At 39.6% G+C, this 18,484-nt stretch overlaps 1 protein-coding gene across 1 annotated transcript; it reads right to left on the bottom strand.

Annotated features, from left to right (window-relative positions):
• Window positions 1–14,024: 14,024 nt before the first annotated feature.
• MC5R (melanocortin 5 receptor) lies at window positions 14,025–17,812 on the bottom strand. The gene is made up of 2 exons (XM_037167153.2): window positions 17,734–17,812; window positions 14,025–16,225 (listed from the first exon to the last, which is right to left on the bottom strand). Exon 2 carries the CDS (start codon window positions 16,197–16,199, stop codon window positions 15,222–15,224), a length of 978 nt encoding a protein of 325 aa, XP_037023048.2. The 5' UTR covers window positions 16,200–16,225; window positions 17,734–17,812; the 3' UTR covers window positions 14,025–15,221.
• Between the last annotated feature and the right edge of the window lie 672 nt (window positions 17,813–18,484).

Below are 18,484 nucleotides of genomic sequence, written 5' to 3'. Positions count from 1 at the left end.
AGAAGTTTAGAAGAAAAGTTAAGACTGGAGATAAAGAATTAGGAAATCAAATTCTTAAACATAAAAATCAAAATCAAAAAAGTTGGCATCCTTGAGAGAAAAATTATAAAATAAGAGGGAAAGGGACTTCTGGCCAAGATGGAGGCATAGGTAGACACACTGCACCTCCTTGCACAACTAAAATAAGCACAACAAAAAATTAGAAACAAAAAAACAACCAGAACTGACAGAAAATTGAACGGTATGGAAGTCTGACAACCAAGGAGTTAAAATAGAAACATTCATTCTCTTACTACTGTAAGAGGGGGGTCAGATGGCCAGGCAGAGAGGGTTTGAGGCAAAAAAAAAAAAGCAGTGGCTTGTGGACCCCAGGTGCACAAGGCAGCAGCTGAGAGAACCCAGGTACACAAGATGGCAGTGGGCAGACCCTGGGCATGGGGTGACTGCAGGCAGACACAGCAAGGTGAGCAACTCAGCTGCCTGACCAGGAAATCACACATTCATGCACAGATAAATCAGGCAAAACTGGGGAGTGAGACAGACCATGTAACCCAGAGCCCCAATGCAGGGATATAAAACCTCAAAACACCAACTGAAAACACTTGGGGTTGAGGTGCTGGGAGAGACTCTCAGCCTCACAAGAGAGTTCATTGGAGAGACCCACAGGGTCCTAAATGTACACAAACCCACCCACCCAGGAATCAGCACCAGAAGGGCCTAGTTTGCTTGGTGGAAGTGGGGGAAGTGACTGAAATCCAGCAGAGAGTGGAGCAAGTGCCATTGTTCCCTCTCAAACCCCTCCCCCACAAAGAATGTCACAACCCACCCACTGAGTTGACCCATCTGATGAACACCTAAGGCTCTGCCTCTCATTTGTAACAGACATGTCAAGACAAAAAAAAATGGCCCAAATGGAAGAACAGATCAAAGCTCCAGAACAAATACAACTAAGTAATGAAGAGATAGCCCACCTATCTGATGCACAGTTCAAAACACTGGTTATCAGGATACTCACAGAATTTGTTGAATTTGGTCACAAAGTAGATGAAAAAATGAAGGCTATGCTAAGTGAAATGAAGAAAAATGCACAAGGAACCAATAGTGATGGGAAGGAAACTGGGACTCAAATCAATGGAGTGGACCAGAGGGAAGAAAGAAACAAACAAACAGAAAAGAAAGAAACAAGAATTTTTAAAAAAGAGGCTTGGGAACCTCCAGGACATCTTTAAATGTTCCAACATCCAAATTATAAGGGTACCAGAAGGAGAAGAGGCAGAGCAACAAGAGGAGAACTTATTTGAACAAATAATAAAGTAGAACTTCCCCAATCTGACAAAGGAAATAGACTTTCAGGAAATCCAGGAAGTTCAGAGAGTCTCAAAGAAGTTGGACCCAAGGAGGAACTCACCAAGACACATCATAATTACATTAGCCAAGATTCAAATGAAGGAGAGAATCCTAGAAGCAGAAAAGATAAGGGGACAGTCACCTACAAAGGAGTTCCCATCAGACTATCAGCAGATTTCTCCAGAGACCTTACAGGCAAGAAGGGGATGGAAAGAAGTATTCCAAGTCATGAAAGGCAAGGACCTACATCCAAGATTGCTCTATCCAGCAAAACTTTCATTTAGAATGAAAGGACAGATAAAGTGCTTCTCAGATAAGATCAAATTCAAGAAATTAATCATCGCCAAGTCCTTATTATATGAAATGTTAAAGGGACTTATCTAAGAAAAAGAAGATAAAAAATATGAACAGTAAAATTACAGCAAACTCACAATTATTAACAACCACACCTAAAACAAAAACAAAAGCAAACTAAGCAAATAACTAGAACAGGAACAGAACCACAAAAATGAAGATCACATGGAGGGTTAGGAACAGAGGAGTAGGAGGAAGGGAGAGAGGGGAAAAAGGTAAAGAGAATAAGTAGCATAGGCGGTAGGTAGAAAATAGACAGGGGAAGGGCAAGAATAGTATGGGAAATGTAGAAGCTAAAGCACTTATGACATATGGATATGAACTAAAGAGGGGGAATGTGGGTTGGAGAGGGTGTGCAGGGTGGAAAGGAATGAAGGGGGGAAATGGGACAACTGTAATGACATAATCAATAAAATATATTTAAAATAATAAAAAAATAAAAGGAAAAGTTTTACAGATACAGAGGAAGCCTATATGTAGGAGGTGGAAAATATCATAGAGCCAGAGGAGGTGAAAGTGTTTGCAAAGCAAGTGGCCCAAATATCAAAATGGGAAGTGTAATGGAAGCTAAGGAAGAAAATTTATAGAAGCAGATAAGTTTCAAATACTGCAAATGAAGCAAAGAGGGTAGAGACTGAGAAAGCTGTTTGAGATTGGTGAATGGTACCTAGGAGGGTGGTGAGGGTTGATGTCACATTGTCACAGGCCCATGCATTTGTAGAAAGGCAAAGTAGACAAGCACTTTAATGGTAAAGAAAAAGAGAGAAAAATAGCCTGAAAAGCTATCAGGTTCATGTTTGCAGTCCCTAAAGAGGTTTTTGTATGCCCCTGCTTTTACACCTCATTATTTCCAGTTATGTGATTTTGCCCCCAACTCTGCTGATATGATTGAGGCATACTCTAGTGTAAGACAAAGAGGCACTTAACAGCTCAGTCTCCTTTGTTATGCATCAACACATGAAATCTATTATATTCTAGTTAAAATGCTTACCACTGGTAAGAACAAAGCCAGTATATGGAAAACATATGTTCAAGTCTTTTCTTTAGAACTAGGCATTAAAGACTTGAAAAAGTTCATTTTTTTCATCAACTAAGGACAATCATATACATGGAGGAAAGAGGCATGGAGAAATGGGACAGGCACACAGCAAATAATGCTTTGAAAGATATCAGGAAAAGAACAGTAAGAGTTAGCACTTAATCTGTGGGCTAAGAATATAAACTTATTGAACATTGAGAAAAGAACCAACAAAAGGACTTTTGGCCAAGATGGAGGCATAGGTAGATACACTGTGCCTCCTCACACAACCAAAACAAGGACAACAAATTTAAAAACAAAAAAACAAACAGAACTGACAGAAAATAGAACTGTATGGAAGTCTGAGAACCAAGGAGTTAAAGAAGAAACATTCATCCAGGCCAGTAGGAGGGGCAGAGACGGGCAGCTGGGTAGAAAGGACTCATGGCAAGGTGGCAGCTGGAGGACCCAGCAGGCAAAGCAGCAACTAGCAGACTGGGTGAGGTGGTGGCTTGCCGATTGGGCAGTCCCACATTCATGTGCAGATAAACCAGGAGGAACAATTAGGGAGTGAGTCAGACCACACAACCCAGGGATCCAGTGTAGGGGAATAAATCCTCAAAGCCTCTGACTGAAAACACCTGTGGAGGAGTTTCCATTAGACTATCAGCTGATTTCTCAAAAGAAACCTTGCAGGCAAGAAGGGGCTAGAAAGAAGTATTCCAAGTCATGAAATGCAAGGCAACATGAGGCAGCAGGAGAAATTTCAAGCCTCACAGGAGAGTTCATTGGAGAGACTCGCAGGGTCTTGGAGTGTAAATAAACCCACCCACCCAGGAATCAGCATGAGAAAGACTCAATTTGATTGTGGGTAGCCAAGGAAGTGACTGAAAACTGGTAGAGTGTGGCACTGTTCCCTCTTGGAACCCTCCCCCACATACTGCACCATAACACAGCTATGTGGTTTGCCCCACCCTGATGAATACCCAAGGTTCCGCCCCTTACTACATAACAGGCATGCTCAAACCAACAACAACAAAAAAAATGGCCCAAATGAAAGAACAGTTCAAAGCTCCAGAAAAAATACAACTAAGTGATGAAGAGCTAGCCAACCTATTAGATAAACAGTTCAAAACACTGGTTATCAGGATGCTCCAGGAACTCACTGGGTACTTCAACAGCATAAAAAGACCCAGGCAGCAATGAAGGTTGCATTACGTAAAATAAAGAAAAATCTGATGGGAACCAACATTGAAACCAGGACTCAAATCAATGGTTTGGAGCAGAAAGAAAAAAGAAACATTGAACCAGTACAGAATTAAGAAACAAGAATTCAGTAAAATGAAGAGAGGCTTAGGAACCTCCAGGACATCTTTAAACATTCCAACATCTGAATAATGGCGGTGACAGAAGGAGAAGGGAGAGAGGAAGAAGGGAGAGAAGAAGACCAAGAAATTGAAAACTTATTCGAAAACATAATGAAGGAGAATTTTCCCAATCTGGCACAGGAAATAGACTTCCAGGAAGTCCAGGAAGCTCAGAGTCCCAAAGAAGTTGGACCCAAGAAGGAACACACCAAGGCACATCATAATTACATTAGCCAAAATTAAAATGAAGGAGAGAATCCTAGAAGCAGCAAGAGATAAGGGGACAGTCACCTACAAAGGAGTCCCCATCAGACTGTCAGCAAATTTCTCAAAAGAGACCTTACAGGCAAGAAGGGGCTGGAAAGAGGTATTCCAAGTCATGAAATCCAAAGACCTACAACCAAGATTGCTCTATCCAGCAAAACTTTCATTTAGAATGAAAGGACAGATAAAGTGCTTCTCAGATAAGATCAAATTCAAGGAGTTCATCATCACCAAGCCCTTATTATATGAAATGTTAAAGGGACTTATCTAAGAAAAAGAAGTTAAAGAAACATGAACAGTGAAAGGACAACAAACTCACAGTTATTAACAACCACACCTAAAACAAAAGCAAACTAAAAGGACAGCTAGATCAGGAGTGGAAACATAGAAATGAAGATCTCAAGGAGGGTTAGCAACAGGGGAGTGGGAGGAGGAGAGGGGGGGAAAAGGTACAGAAAATAAGTAGCATAGACAGTAGATAGAAAATAGATGGGGGGGCAAGAATAGCATGGGAAATATAGAATCTAAAGGAATTGAGACACATGGTCATAAACTAAAGGGGGGGGTAATGGTGGGGATGGGGGGGTAGGGTAGAGGGGAATGAAGGGGGGAATAGAACAACTGTAACAGCATAATCAATAAAAAATTTTAAAAAAAAACTTTTTTAAGAAAATCCAGAGAGGTAAGATGGCGATGGAGTAGAACGGAGCAGATTCCCATTCCTTGTACACAAGGGAGAGAAACCTGTGGGCAGAGGAGAAGCCAGCAAGGCAGCAGTTGCCCAGCATATATAAAAATAAGGGACCAGAAATCTCCACAGTCACAGAGGAACCAGATGGTAGGGAGACAGCAGTGGTACAGTAGAGTCTCGGGAACAGAGCAAAGAAAGGAACAGCAGGGATTTTGGCCAGTGCATGGTTCAGGGGACCAGCACCTGGTGCGCAGTGTATCTGACCGAGCACCTGGGCCAACGTTCAGCATCCGGACAGGTTCCCCATACAGCTCCCTCCCTAGGATTTTTTCGCCAGGGCCTGCCAGGGGACCCAAACAAAGACAGGAGCAGAAGGGATTTCAGCCGGCACACAGTTCGGGGGAACAGTACACACTGCGCAGCTCCCCTTGATGAGTGAACAGCATTTCTAATTCGGTGCCCAGTCCTAAGATTGGCTCAAGGCTTCCGTGTCATCTCCCTCCGACTATCTGGAAGCCCTGGGCCTGCCATTCCTTTTTTGTTTTGTTTTGTTTTTTTTCTGTATTTTATTTTTTCTTTTTATTCTTTTTTTCCTTTTCTTTATTATTGCTTTCCTTTTCTTCATCTTTTAGCTTTTTAAAGCAATCTGTTATTTCTTTTAAATTTTATTACTGTTTTATCTTTTGATACTTTTGCCCTCTTTTTTCAAATTTTCTGTTTTATTCTTTCTTCTTTTCTTTCCAAACTTATTGCTCTTTCCTGCATTACCTTACCTTTCTTTCTTCCTTTTATTTCTTTCCTTGTCTTTTCTTTCTTTTACCCACAAGAGACACAAAAAGCTTGAAAATACAAAAAAGACCAGAGCTGGACCCATAGAAGAAGCCTCCCAACAGTATAGTCAGAGAGACAAATTGCACTTTGCTGTAGGAGAGAAGCCAACAGTTGCTGCATATTTGAGTAGGTGGAAGCAGAGAATGACAGGATAACCAAAAGAGACTGCACCACTGAAATTCATAGGCATTCCACCACAGAAGTTCACACCATAAACCCAGGGAGTCAAAACAGATTAGTCTAAGACCTGAGGCTACCAAGAAGAGTCTCACAAACAATGGGAAGACAAAGAAACAATCCCCAAATGAAAGGAAAGGAGGAATCCTCAGAAAGAATGTTAGATGAAATAGAGGCAAGTCAACTATCAGATATTGAATTCAAAGCACTGGTTATCAGGAAGTTCAAAGAGCTCACAATGAGCTACGAAGAACTACAGGGGAGCTATAATGAACTCACTTTAAACTATATCAACATGAAAAAGGAGATAGAAAATATTAGCAAAGGCCAAGAGGAAATGGAGAATAAAATTTCTGAACTGAAGAACACAGTACAAAGTATCAAAGATAGAGTTCATGAGACAGAAGATTGGGTTAGTGAGTTGAAGGACAAAGTAGAAAGCATCTCCCAGAAAGAACAGTAAAGGGAAAAGAGGCTCAGAAAGAATGAAGAGGGATTAAGAGAAATGCAAGACAATATAAAACATAATAATATCCGAATAATTCGAATACCAGAAGGAGAAGAAGAAGAACAAGGCATAGAAAACATATTTGAAAGAGTAATGAGAGAAAATTTCCCTAATTTGATGGGAGAAAAAGTCACACAAATACAGAAATCACAGAGTCCCAATCAAGAGGAACCCAAGGAGGCCCATTTCAAGACACATCATCATTAAAATGGCAAAATTCCAAGACAAAGAGAGTATCTTAAAGGCAGCAAGAGAAAAAAAAGAAGTAATTTACAAGGGCACCCCATAAGGCTAGCTACTGACTTCTCAATGGAAACACTCCAAGCAAGAACAGAATGACAAGAAATATTCCAAGTAATGAGAATCAGAGGCTTACAGCAAAGGATACTTTACCCAGCAAGGCTGTCAATCAAGATAGGAGGCCAAATAAAGAGCTTCCAAGACAAAAGAAATCTAAAAGAATATGGTGCCACCAAACCAGCACTACAAGAAATACTAAAAGGACTGCTTTAAGGAAAGGAAGGAAAAGAGACAGACAGAGAGGAACAGAGGTACAAAAATGGCCATGAATAAATACCTATCAACAATAACCTTAAACGTAAATGGATTAAATACTCCAATCAAAGGACACAGAATAGCTGCATGGATAAGAAAGCATGACCCACACATATGCTGTCTACAAGAGACCCACCTCAGGACGAAAGACCATCACAGACTAAAAGTGAAAGGATGGAAACAAATTTTACAAGCAAATGGACAAGAAAAAAAAGCTGGGGTAGTAATTCTTGTATCAGATAAAATAGACTTCAAAAAAAAGGGCCATAAAGAGAGACCCAGAAGGTCACTTCATTATACTCAAGGGAAGAATCCACCAAGAAGACATTAACATAGTAAATATATATGTACCCAACATAGGAGCACCCAAATATATAAAGAAAATTTTAGAGGAATTCAAGAAAGATATTGACAGCAACACAATTATAGTAGAAGATTTGAACACCCCACTATCAAAAATGGACAGATCTTCCAAACAAAATATCAACAAAGATATTGTGGCATTAAACAACACCCTAGATGAAATGGACTTAAGTGATATATACAGAGCCCTTCATCCCAAAGAAGCTAAATACACTTTCTTTTCAAATGCACATGGAACATTCTCAAAGATAGACCACATAATAGGACACAAAACAAGCCTCACCAAATTCAAGAATATTGAAATCATACCAAGCATTTTCTCTGAACACAAGGGACTGAAATTGGAACCCAACCCCAAAGAAAAAAACCCAAAGCACCCAAAATCATGGAGACTGAACGGTATGCTATTAAACAATGAATGGGTCAAGAATGAAATTAGGGAAGAAATCAAAAAGTTTCTGGAAACAAATGAAAATGATCTCACAACAACCCAAAACTTATGGGACACAGTGAAGGCAGTCCTGAGAGGGAGGTTTATAGCAATACAGGCCTACCCAAGGAAGATAGAAACATTTCAAACAAACAACCTAACCCTACACCTGCAAGAACTCAAGGAACAACAAGAAAAACAGCCCAAAGCAAGTAGAAGGAAGGAAATAACCAAGATCAGAGCAGAATTAAATGACATAGAGACTAAAAGCACAATTCTAAGGATCAATGAATCCAGGAGTTGGTTCTTTGAAAAGATAAACAAAATAGACAAGACTTTAAGTAGGCTCAAAAGAAAACAAGAGAGGGGACACAAATAAACACAGTCAGAAATGAAAGAGGAGAGATTACAACTGATACCACAGAAATAGAAAGGATTGTTAGACATTACTATGAAGAAATGTATGCCAAGAAATCTGAAAACCTAGGGGAAATGGACACATTTCTAGAAAAATATAATCTCCCAATACTCAGTGAAAAGAAAGAGAAAATTTGAACACACCAATAACAGCACAAGAAATTGAAGCAGTAATCAAAAACTCCCATCACACAAAAGCCCTGGATCAGATGGTTTCACAGGAGAATTCTACAAAACATTTAAGGAAGAGCTAACCCCTATTCTCCACAGACTATTCCAAACAATCCAGAGGATGGAAAGCTCCCAAATTCTTTTTATGAAGCCAGCATCATCCTAATTCCAAAACCAGAGAGAGACACAATGAAGAAAGAGAACTTCAGGCCAATATCGCTGATGAAGATAGACACTAAAGTCCTCAACAAATATCGGCAAATCGCATCCAACAATATATACAAAAGATCATACACCATGACCAAGAGGGATTCATCCCAGGGCTGCAAGGATGGTTCAATATTTGCAAATCAGTAAATGTAATACATCACATAAAAAAAAGCAAAGACAAAAACCACATGACCATATCAATAGATGCGGAAAACGCTTTTGATAAGGTACAACACCCATTTATGATAAACACTCAGCAAAGTGGGAATAGAGGGAGCATTCCTCAATATAATAATGGCCATATATGAGAGACCTACAGCCAACATTATACTCAATGAGCAAAAAGTAAGCTTTTCCACTAAGATCAGGAACAAGACAAGGATGTCCACTTTCACCACTTCTATTCAATATAGTTTTGGAAGTTTTGGCCACAGTGATCAGGCAAGAAAAGGAAATAAAAGGCATCCAAAAAGGAAAGGAGGAAGCAAAACTGTCACTGTTTGCAGATGACATGATAGTGTACAAGGAAAATCCTATAGACTCTACCAAAAAACTGCCCAAACTAATTAATGAATTTGGCAAAACAGCAGGATACAAAGTCAATATCCAGAAATCAAAGGCATTTTTGTATACTAACAATGAATCAGGAGAAGCAAAAATCAAGGGAAAAATCCCATTCGATATAGCAAAAAGAAAAATAAAATATCTGGGAATTAACTTAACCAAGGATGTAAAAGACCTGAATGCAGAAAACTACACAGCACTGAAGAAAGAAATCAGGAAAGACACAAACAAATGGAAACATATACCTTGTTCATGGACTGGAAGAATTAATATCATCAAAATGTCCATACTACCCAAAGCAATATATAGAGATTCGATGCAATACCTCTTAAAGTAGCAATGGCATATTTCACAGACATAGAACAAACACTTCGACAATTTATATGGAACCATAAACAGTCCAGAATAGCAGCTGCACTTTTGAGAAAGAAGAACAAAGTAGGAGGGATCACAATATCTGATATCAAACTGTATTACAAGGCCACTGTAATCAAAACAGCCTGATACTGGCATAAAAGCAGGCACATAGACCAATGGAACAGAACAGAGAGCCCAGAAATCAACCCAACTCTCTACAGTCAATTAACATTCGACAAAGGGGGTAGTAACATAAAATGGAGTAAAGATAGCCTCTTCAACAAATGGTGTTGGGAGAAGTGGACAGCTACAGGCAAAAAAAAAGAAACTTGAGCACCAACTTACACCATACACCAAAATAAATTCAAGGTGGATAAAAGACTTAAATATAAGCTGTGACACCGTTAAAGTCCTAGAGGAGAACATTGGCAAGAAAATCTCAGATATTTCACGCAGCAACATTTTTACCAATATGTTCCCTAGAGCAAGGAATATAAAGGAAAGAATAAACAAATGGGATCTCATCAAAATAAAAAGCTTCTGCGTGACTAAAGAAAACAGTATTAAATTAAAAAGACAACCAATTGTATGGCAAAACATATTTGCCAATGATACCTCAGACAAAGGTTTAATCTCCAAAATACACAAAGAACTTACATGACTCCACTCTAAGAAGACGTCTAACCCAATTAAAAAATGGGAAAAGGACTTGAACAGACACTTCTCCAAGGAGGATATACAGACTATCCAGAGACACATGAAGAGATGCTCAATATCGTTAGCTATCAGAGAGATGCAAATTAAAACCACAATGAGATACCACTTTACACCAGTCAGGATGGCTATCATAAACAAAGCAACAAACAACAAATGTTGGAGAAGTTGTGGGGAAAAGGGGTCCTTAGTTCACTGTTGGTGGGATTTGTAGACTGGTACAACCATTATGGAAAACAGTATGGAATTTTCTCAGAAAAATAAAAATCGACCTGCCTTTTGACCCAGCAATTCCACTGCTAGGATTATATCCTAAGAATTCTAAAACATCAATTTCAAAGAACCTATGCACCACAATGTTTATAGAAGCACAATTTACAATAGCCAAGAGCTGGAAGCAACCAAGGTGCCCATCAGTAAATGAATGGATCAAAAAATTGTGGTACATATACACAATGGAATTCTATGCAGCAGAGAGAAAGAAGGAGTTACTACCCTTTGCAACAACATGGATGGACCTGGAAAGCATTATGCTGAGTGAAATAGGCCAGACATTGAAAGACATATACTATATGATCTCACCTTTAACAGGAAGCTAAACAACAAAACAAACAAGCAAGCAGAATAAAAACACAGAAACTGAAATGGAGAACAAGGGGACAGTGACCAGAGGGAAGAGGGGAGGGAATTTAAGGGCAGAAAGGGGGAGGGATTGGGGGGAACAAATATGAAGGACAGAGGGACAAGAACTAAGGGGGTTGAAATGGGAGGGAGGTAGGGAGCATGGGGTGGGGAGGTTTGTATGGGAGAAATAGACAAAAAACTGTACTTGAAAAATAACTAAATAAAATTATTTTTTAAGCCAAAAAAAAAAAAAAGAAAATCCAGAGTCAGGGTCTTCAGAGTGAGAAGATTCAGAGTAAGAAGAGACAGCTCTTCTCAATCAAATAAGCAAAAGGTTAAATTGTTTTGAAAGATTTTATTTATTTATTTATTTTTAGAGACAGGAAGGGAAGTAAGAAGACAGGGAGAGAAACATTTGTCTGTGGCCTCTAGTACAGGGGTGTTAAGGTCATTTTCACCGGGGGCCACATCAGCCTCCAGGTTGCCTTAAAAAAACTGAATGTAATTTTAGGACTGTATAAATGTAACTACTCCTTAACTAGCAGCAAGGAACTCGGCACTGCTGCTGGGTAGAAACAAGGTGCTGAGCCAGATAAAACAAGGTGGAAGGCCAGATTCAGCCCACGGGCCTTGTGTTTGCCACCTGTGGTGTTCCTGACTGGGGGCCAAACCCACAATCCAGGCATGTGCCCTGACTGGGAATTAAACCAGTAATCTTTTGCTTTGCAGCACAATGACCAACAAACTGAGCCACACTGCTCAGGGCAGTAAAAGATTAAATTTTTAAAAGTTGAAAGCATAAGCCAATTAAAACTTAGATTTGGCACTAGGATCAAATGAAGGGAACAGCTTACACTATCACTGCAAATGCTCTGAATAGATTAACAAAGCTGCCTCAGAGTAAATGTTAAGAAGGATGTATCAAAAGGATTCAATTAATCCTTTCGATTGGACAAAAGGGCTCAGGTAAAAGAAACTAAAAGCACGATTCTCCCTCACAGCTTGATAGACTCAAAGTATACATAATTAGGATAAAAGTAATATAAAGGCCTAGGGGCAAAAAGGAGAAACATATAGCATACCTAGGAAATAAGTGTAGATCCACACTATCCAATGGGGTAGCACAAGCCACAGGTTGCTGTTGAGACCTGGAGGTATAATACCATGTCTCCTATTCTTCCTGTGCTTGCATGGAAGTGTCTGTGGGTCCCTGGTTCCACCATCATTTATTAGCTTGAGGAAAGTTATCAGATAAGTTGTCCTTTTAGTTTTTTTAATCTCCAACTCAACAAGAGCCACATCTGAACTTGATGCAGAGATGATCTGGGGAATTTTTCAAAGTTACACCTTCACCCCAAAACTCTAATATGTACCCTGTATATACCAGTGAAAATTGCCATTACAGACATGGGAGCTATCATAGCCCTCATTTTACAACAGGTATAGTCTGTGTCTCATAAATTCACATTTATGTATAGCACCTTAAATTGTGAATAGTGTTTCCACATATCTTAAAATATTTATGTCTTGAAATAATTTGTACCATAGGCTCTTTGATGGCAGAGACTATCTAATGATCATTGCTTCTAGCCCCATTCTGAGGACATGATCAGTGGCATCTCCCAAATCCTTGCTTGTTTACTGAGACAGACTTTAAGACAATTTATAGTCAAGTGTACAATTTTATTTTATTTTTAGGAGTTAAATTATTTTGAACTGAGAAATGGCCATCTTTCAGGCAATAAATACTGTCAGGGAAATTTCATCATAACTCACCAAAGAATATACCTTCTAATTTTGGAGCAGTTGCTGTAGATTGTCAGAAACATCAAAAACACTCTGAATATCACACATTATAATGTCCAGTTCAAATGGGTGGTCTGGTTCTTTCATTTTCATTATTAACCATGTCTTTGAACACATATTGTTATACCAAATGAAGTTCCTACAAAAGTAGAAAGACTTAACATACAATACCATACAGTATTTGACAGTTACATGGATTTTTGGTTTAGGGGACTTTGTGCTGGGGTTCTAGGGGTTTGTTTACTCACAGATGTTTACCAAATCACTATATGACATGTATTCCTTCCAACTGAAGACACATCTGAATACTTGGATTATTTCTGCACTATTTATATAGAGATTACAAGACATTTGAGCATTTCCTTGAAGACCTTTATAGAAAAGGTCAGACCTTGTCTGAAGTCAGGAAGGACCCAGAGCAGAAAGTTAGCCTAATGAGTTCCCAGGTGGAGCCAATTGTATACCACAAGGGCCAAAGTTTGATTAGGCAGAGGATTGGAATCCTAGTGATATCACCAAGAACTCAGGGCTGTTAGTAGATTAAGCATGCATTTATTTAGTAACAATAGCAAATATAAGTTGAGTGTCTGCTCTGTATCAGAAACTATTGCAGGCAACAAAGCCACAGACATGGACAGCAGAGAGGAGAGGCTGGATTTCACTGAAACTGAGACATCCCAAGTAAACAGGGACTATTTATCATAATTACATCATCATAATTACATTGGAGATCACTTACTTTCCATTCATAAATATACACAGCCTGTTTGGCTAAAAGGAACAAGAAACATTTGAAGGGCTAGCTGCCCCTTCAAAACTCATTTGCTGACTACCTGCTAATTTGCCATTTTTCAAAAATTCAGATTTCATAAGATGACACTTTCCTGCTTGTGCCAGCACCATTTTATTTCTGAACTCTGCATTGCCGAGGGTAGGGATCACATCTATAAGTTATTTATGTGTTCTATTCCCAGGAATTTCCTCTGCCCCAAAAGGCTTCAACAGCTCATCACTGAATGATCCTAGTAGTCCACTTATTTATTTATACTTTTCCTTCACTAGGAACAGTATAGACATAATATCCAAAACAAAAGAGAATTCATTAATACCAAAAATAATAGAATGAAATACAAGAGCTATAAAGACCAAGCCCTTCATTTCATATAAATATAATGGGACCAAGAGGTCAGAGATGTTTCAAGTGACACAGATGTATTGTGACAAAGCAGGGTTCCTAGTTTCCAAACTACTGCTGTTACTACTACTCTCTGAACCATCCCCAAGTGTTTACCCCATCTGCAATATTTCTTTTAAATAAATATCGAATCCCTTTGGTGCTTGACTAGTTTTCAAGGTGTTCTCACATTTTCACATTCAGTTCTCATAACCATCCTGTGAGGTCAGCACAGATGCTGAACCTGAAATGAGATGATTAATGCAATGTCACCTGTTAATGTCAGAGTCAGGACCATTCTACACTGCAGAAGATGGGACTCCCTGGATTAGAGATGTGTACCTGAACCTCTCTGGCTGCTGGAGTCGGATTGTGATGTGTGAGATACAGAGTGGCAGGGTTTCAGACTCAAAGACCTACGTGGTCTTAGAAGGTCAAAAACAGCGTTGGTTATGGGCATGTGCTACAAGTGAGAGAGGTGAGTACAGGGATGGGAACATGGGAGCACTTGAAGCCTATGACATGTTTCCAAAATACTCATTTGGAAACCCTACACTAATAAGATAGTAAGAAGAGTCACAGAAACTTTCACACCATATGATGTAAGGTTTGTAGCATGAAGTCTTATATTTGGGTAAGAGCAAAACCATGATAGACAGAAGTATAATTTGCAAAATTTCATCCTTGGACAATTATGGGCAAGCCACAAAAACAAAAGTTTAGAAAAGGAAATCCCCATAACAAATGAAAAGAGAAATTCAAATGGAAAGAATTTGACTACTCTATTCAGCTCTGAAAAGCATGCATAAGTCCCAAGAACATAAAGTGGAGTTATAGAACAGTTTCTGGGTAGAGAAAGCAATCACACATAATGTAGAAAGTCACAAGTTTTCTTTCCATTACAGTCAGCTCTTCATCCTGCTTAGATGTGCACCCAGAATGTTTTACTTTCCCTGAACACATACTTACTAGATGGAAGATGGATGGGGACCCCATAAATGGGTGAGAGCAAAAGAAAAGTAGTAGGAAAGCAGGATAGTAATAAATTGCCACAGACCTTTCCCAAAATTGATAAGATGCATGTGCACATCTAACCACCAACAACTACCACAAAAAAGAATGCATCTTAAATACCAATTCAAGGTAGAAAAAAGGTAAGTGTAGGTAGAAAAAAGATAAGTGTAATGCAGTTTTGATTTTGAGTTATCTTGGTTATCCCCAACTGACTGCATCACCAGGTAAAGGAAGGAGAAAAGAAAGCTGCAGAGAGCGCTTTTGTTTAATACCTGCTAGAGAATGTACAGGGTATTCTGAAACCATGGCAACAAATAATCTCTTTAAAAGTCTTCCTCATCTCTTGGCTGCGGAAGGCATATATCAGAGGATCAATCACAGAATTGCACATGATGAGTATGAGGTACATATTGAAGTGAGACATAAAGCAGGAACAGTAAAGATTCTGAGGGCAAGAGATCATCAAAATGAGATGGAGGAAGAACGGAGCCCAGCACACAATGAAAATGCCCAACAGCATGGTCAGGGTGATGGCACCTTTCATACTGGTCCTCTGCCACACAGAATTGTATCCTGGCAGAGCTGCTATCCGCTTGACATGAGTTCGTACCAGAAGGAACATGTGTATATACAGAGACATCATGAGAAACAGCATCGTGAAGAACATGGAGATGAGGCAAATGATCACATAAGTAGATTCATAGTAAATGATGAAAACAATGCCACATCCTGTGCAGAAGGTCCAGATGCATGCAATAATCACCCCGGAACGCTTCACTGTCATGATGTGGTGGTAGTGCAAGGCATAGAATATAGTGACATACCTATCCACTGCAATGGCCAACAAACTGCACATGGAAGCCACCACAGAAATGCAGATCATGGAGTCAAATACATTGTCTATGTGACGAACAAAGGCATCTGCTATCACCAGGTGCTTATTACTTATTAAGTATATAGTGATGGTCTCCCAGGCATTGGACATGCTCACCAGCATGTCCGCTACTGCTAAACTGCACACAAAGAAATACATGGGAGAGTGCAAGTTCTTGTTCTTCACTATGGCACTTATGACCAAGATGTTCTCCAAAAGGCTGATGAGACCCAAAGTCAGAAACACCTCCACAGCAATGCCCATATCTTCACATGGTGAAGACTTGTTCTTGACATTTGGTCCCAAAAGATTGCCCTCTGTGGCATTCAGGTTGAGATCCAAGAAATACAGGTGAAATGAGGAATTCATTGCTACTCTTCTTGGCAGCAAATTTCCTGCAAAACAGGTTTTCATTCATGATTCAGAAAGGTTAACAGTTTACCAAAGAAGCACAACAGCATGCCAGAAGGAAGCATAACCTGAGAATGGAAATGAACAGACTAGAACATTTGCTGAGTATTAGAATTGTATGAATTGAATACAATACATTCAGATCCCTGGAATAGTGTCCCTCCATCATGCAGGCTTAGAATTTTCACCAGCCTTCTAGTCCTCCCTTGTTTAGTTTCCCACTCTTTCACAGACCTCTTAATAGAGTGACCATACATCTCAGTGTACCTGATAAAGTTTTACTTTTTATGCTTGTTGTGCTGGTACCCAAGTTCACTCTCAAAAGTGTTCCCAATTTACAACCTACAAAATCCTTTCCAGTCTCTAGATTTTCAATTCCTAAGACTCCTACTGCACTGCATTTTCCTCAGGTAAGCTTGGATTTCTGAAGGATATACAGGTGCACATTCTTAAAAGAAATGGATGTGTTCTTTTTTCATAATCTAATGTATAAAATAAATCTAAATGTCACCTTGTTGACATTAATTACTTTTTCACATGTATTTGGTTGGGTAGTATTGTGTTTATACAAAAATGTATGTTATTCATTTCTAGGATAGCAGGATAACATTTTTAAATTTTTCAACAATTTACATTGAATATTATTTGTATTAGTTTCAGTTATACAGCATAGTAGTTAAACAATCATATACTTACAAAGTAGCCTGTCTGATATTTCAAGTCAGATAGATGTCTTCTTAACATAGGTCCTGACACTTCTTATTTATTTATATTGTTGTTCAAGTACAGTTATATCCATTTCTCCCCCACCCCATCTATCCTCATCTCCCCCACCCTCGAACCTACCCCCTTTGGCTTTGTCCATATGTCCTTTATACATGTTTCTTGATGGCCCTTCCTTTATTTTCCCCCATTATCCCTCTCCACCCCACTGGTTACTGACCACTAGGATTCAGTCTCCATAGTTGTAATTAAGATGGTAACCAATGTGATTCATTAATTTGAATAAAATCACAAATAAAAAGTTACTGTCTTCAATGCATACACTTAGTTGCACATACATGTTAAACTTGAGATACACAAAATGCTGTTTTTCCCTCAATAAATATTTTCCCTGACTTCTGCATTTGCAAGTCCACAGTCTGATTAACAGATAGTTTGCAAGTTCTACATAAACATAGTAAAAAGAAACAAGCAGTTTAAATTTACCAAGAACTAGAATAAGATCATTCCTGTGTTCCCCAATTTCTCTCCCAAGATTTATATTCTAAAAGTCCTTTGCCCTCCAAACTCAGCATATCCAGGGAGAGAGAAGGAATTTTTGTTATCATTGTCATTATCAATAATAAGTTTTTACTGAAATGCAATCATTTGGCATTTTGTCTAGGTCTATGTTTAAATATTCGAGTAGCTCTCTTCCACAAGTCGGTTAGGCGTGATTTTGCATTCCTTTCAAGGCGATTTTAAGTGAATAGAAAGCGTGTCTATTTACCAGTGCTCTCTCTTGTGCCTCGTCGCACAGCAGCCCGTGGGCCCTTCACTCAGGACATTGGCTCAGCCTAGACACCTGGCATCCACAGGTTGGGACCGCCTCCGGGAGCCTAAATGCTGTCACCTTAGGACCAGATTCCTCAAACAGCGCACAGGTGCTTGGAGCCTAGTCACTGCTCCCTTGCCTTTATGCAGTCTCGCAGCTCCGCCCCCATGTCGCTATTCCCTTGGGACCCTGAATGGGGGGCTGGGGGGGGGGGACTGCTTCTCTCCCAAGACTTGCTCTTTCCCAGCTGCGGGTCTGAAGCAGCACCTAGCGGTCAGAGTCATGGAACACAACCCTCAGTTTCAGGCTGACAGGGCTCCTCTGGCTGTGGGCCTTTGGAGCTCGTGGTGACACCTGCATAGAACAATGTTCTTCTGTTTGTGGAAAATCCATCTTCAAAAGTGCGTTCAAATGTGTTTTCTAGATGTTTGTTCTCTTTGATTTTGCTTCTTTTCGCCTCCTCTTATGCACTGATTAAAACCTCCCATCCCTTTTTCAGTCCTCCTTCACTCCAATGGTCCCCCAGTGATTCTCTGGGAAACCACAGCCTGGAACCCTCAGTTGTGAGACTAATGCATACCTTTTGCTGGCCCAAAATTTCAACCCCTCCACAAGGACTGTGTCTGCCATGCCAGGTCTAACACTACCAACATGCTTGTGTTATTCAGGCAAAAAGAGAAAAGAGACTTTCATCTGGCCAAATATC

Source organism: Artibeus jamaicensis, unplaced genomic scaffold (genome assembly GCF_021234435.1).
Source record: "Artibeus jamaicensis isolate MK-2021 breed Jamaican fruit bat unplaced genomic scaffold, CSHL_Jam_final contig_511, whole genome shotgun sequence".
NCBI lineage: Eukaryota > Metazoa > Chordata > Mammalia > Chiroptera > Phyllostomidae > Artibeus > Artibeus jamaicensis.
The sequence above is the reverse complement of the archived record's forward strand: the minus strand, read 5'-3'. Positions and strand labels throughout refer to the sequence as shown.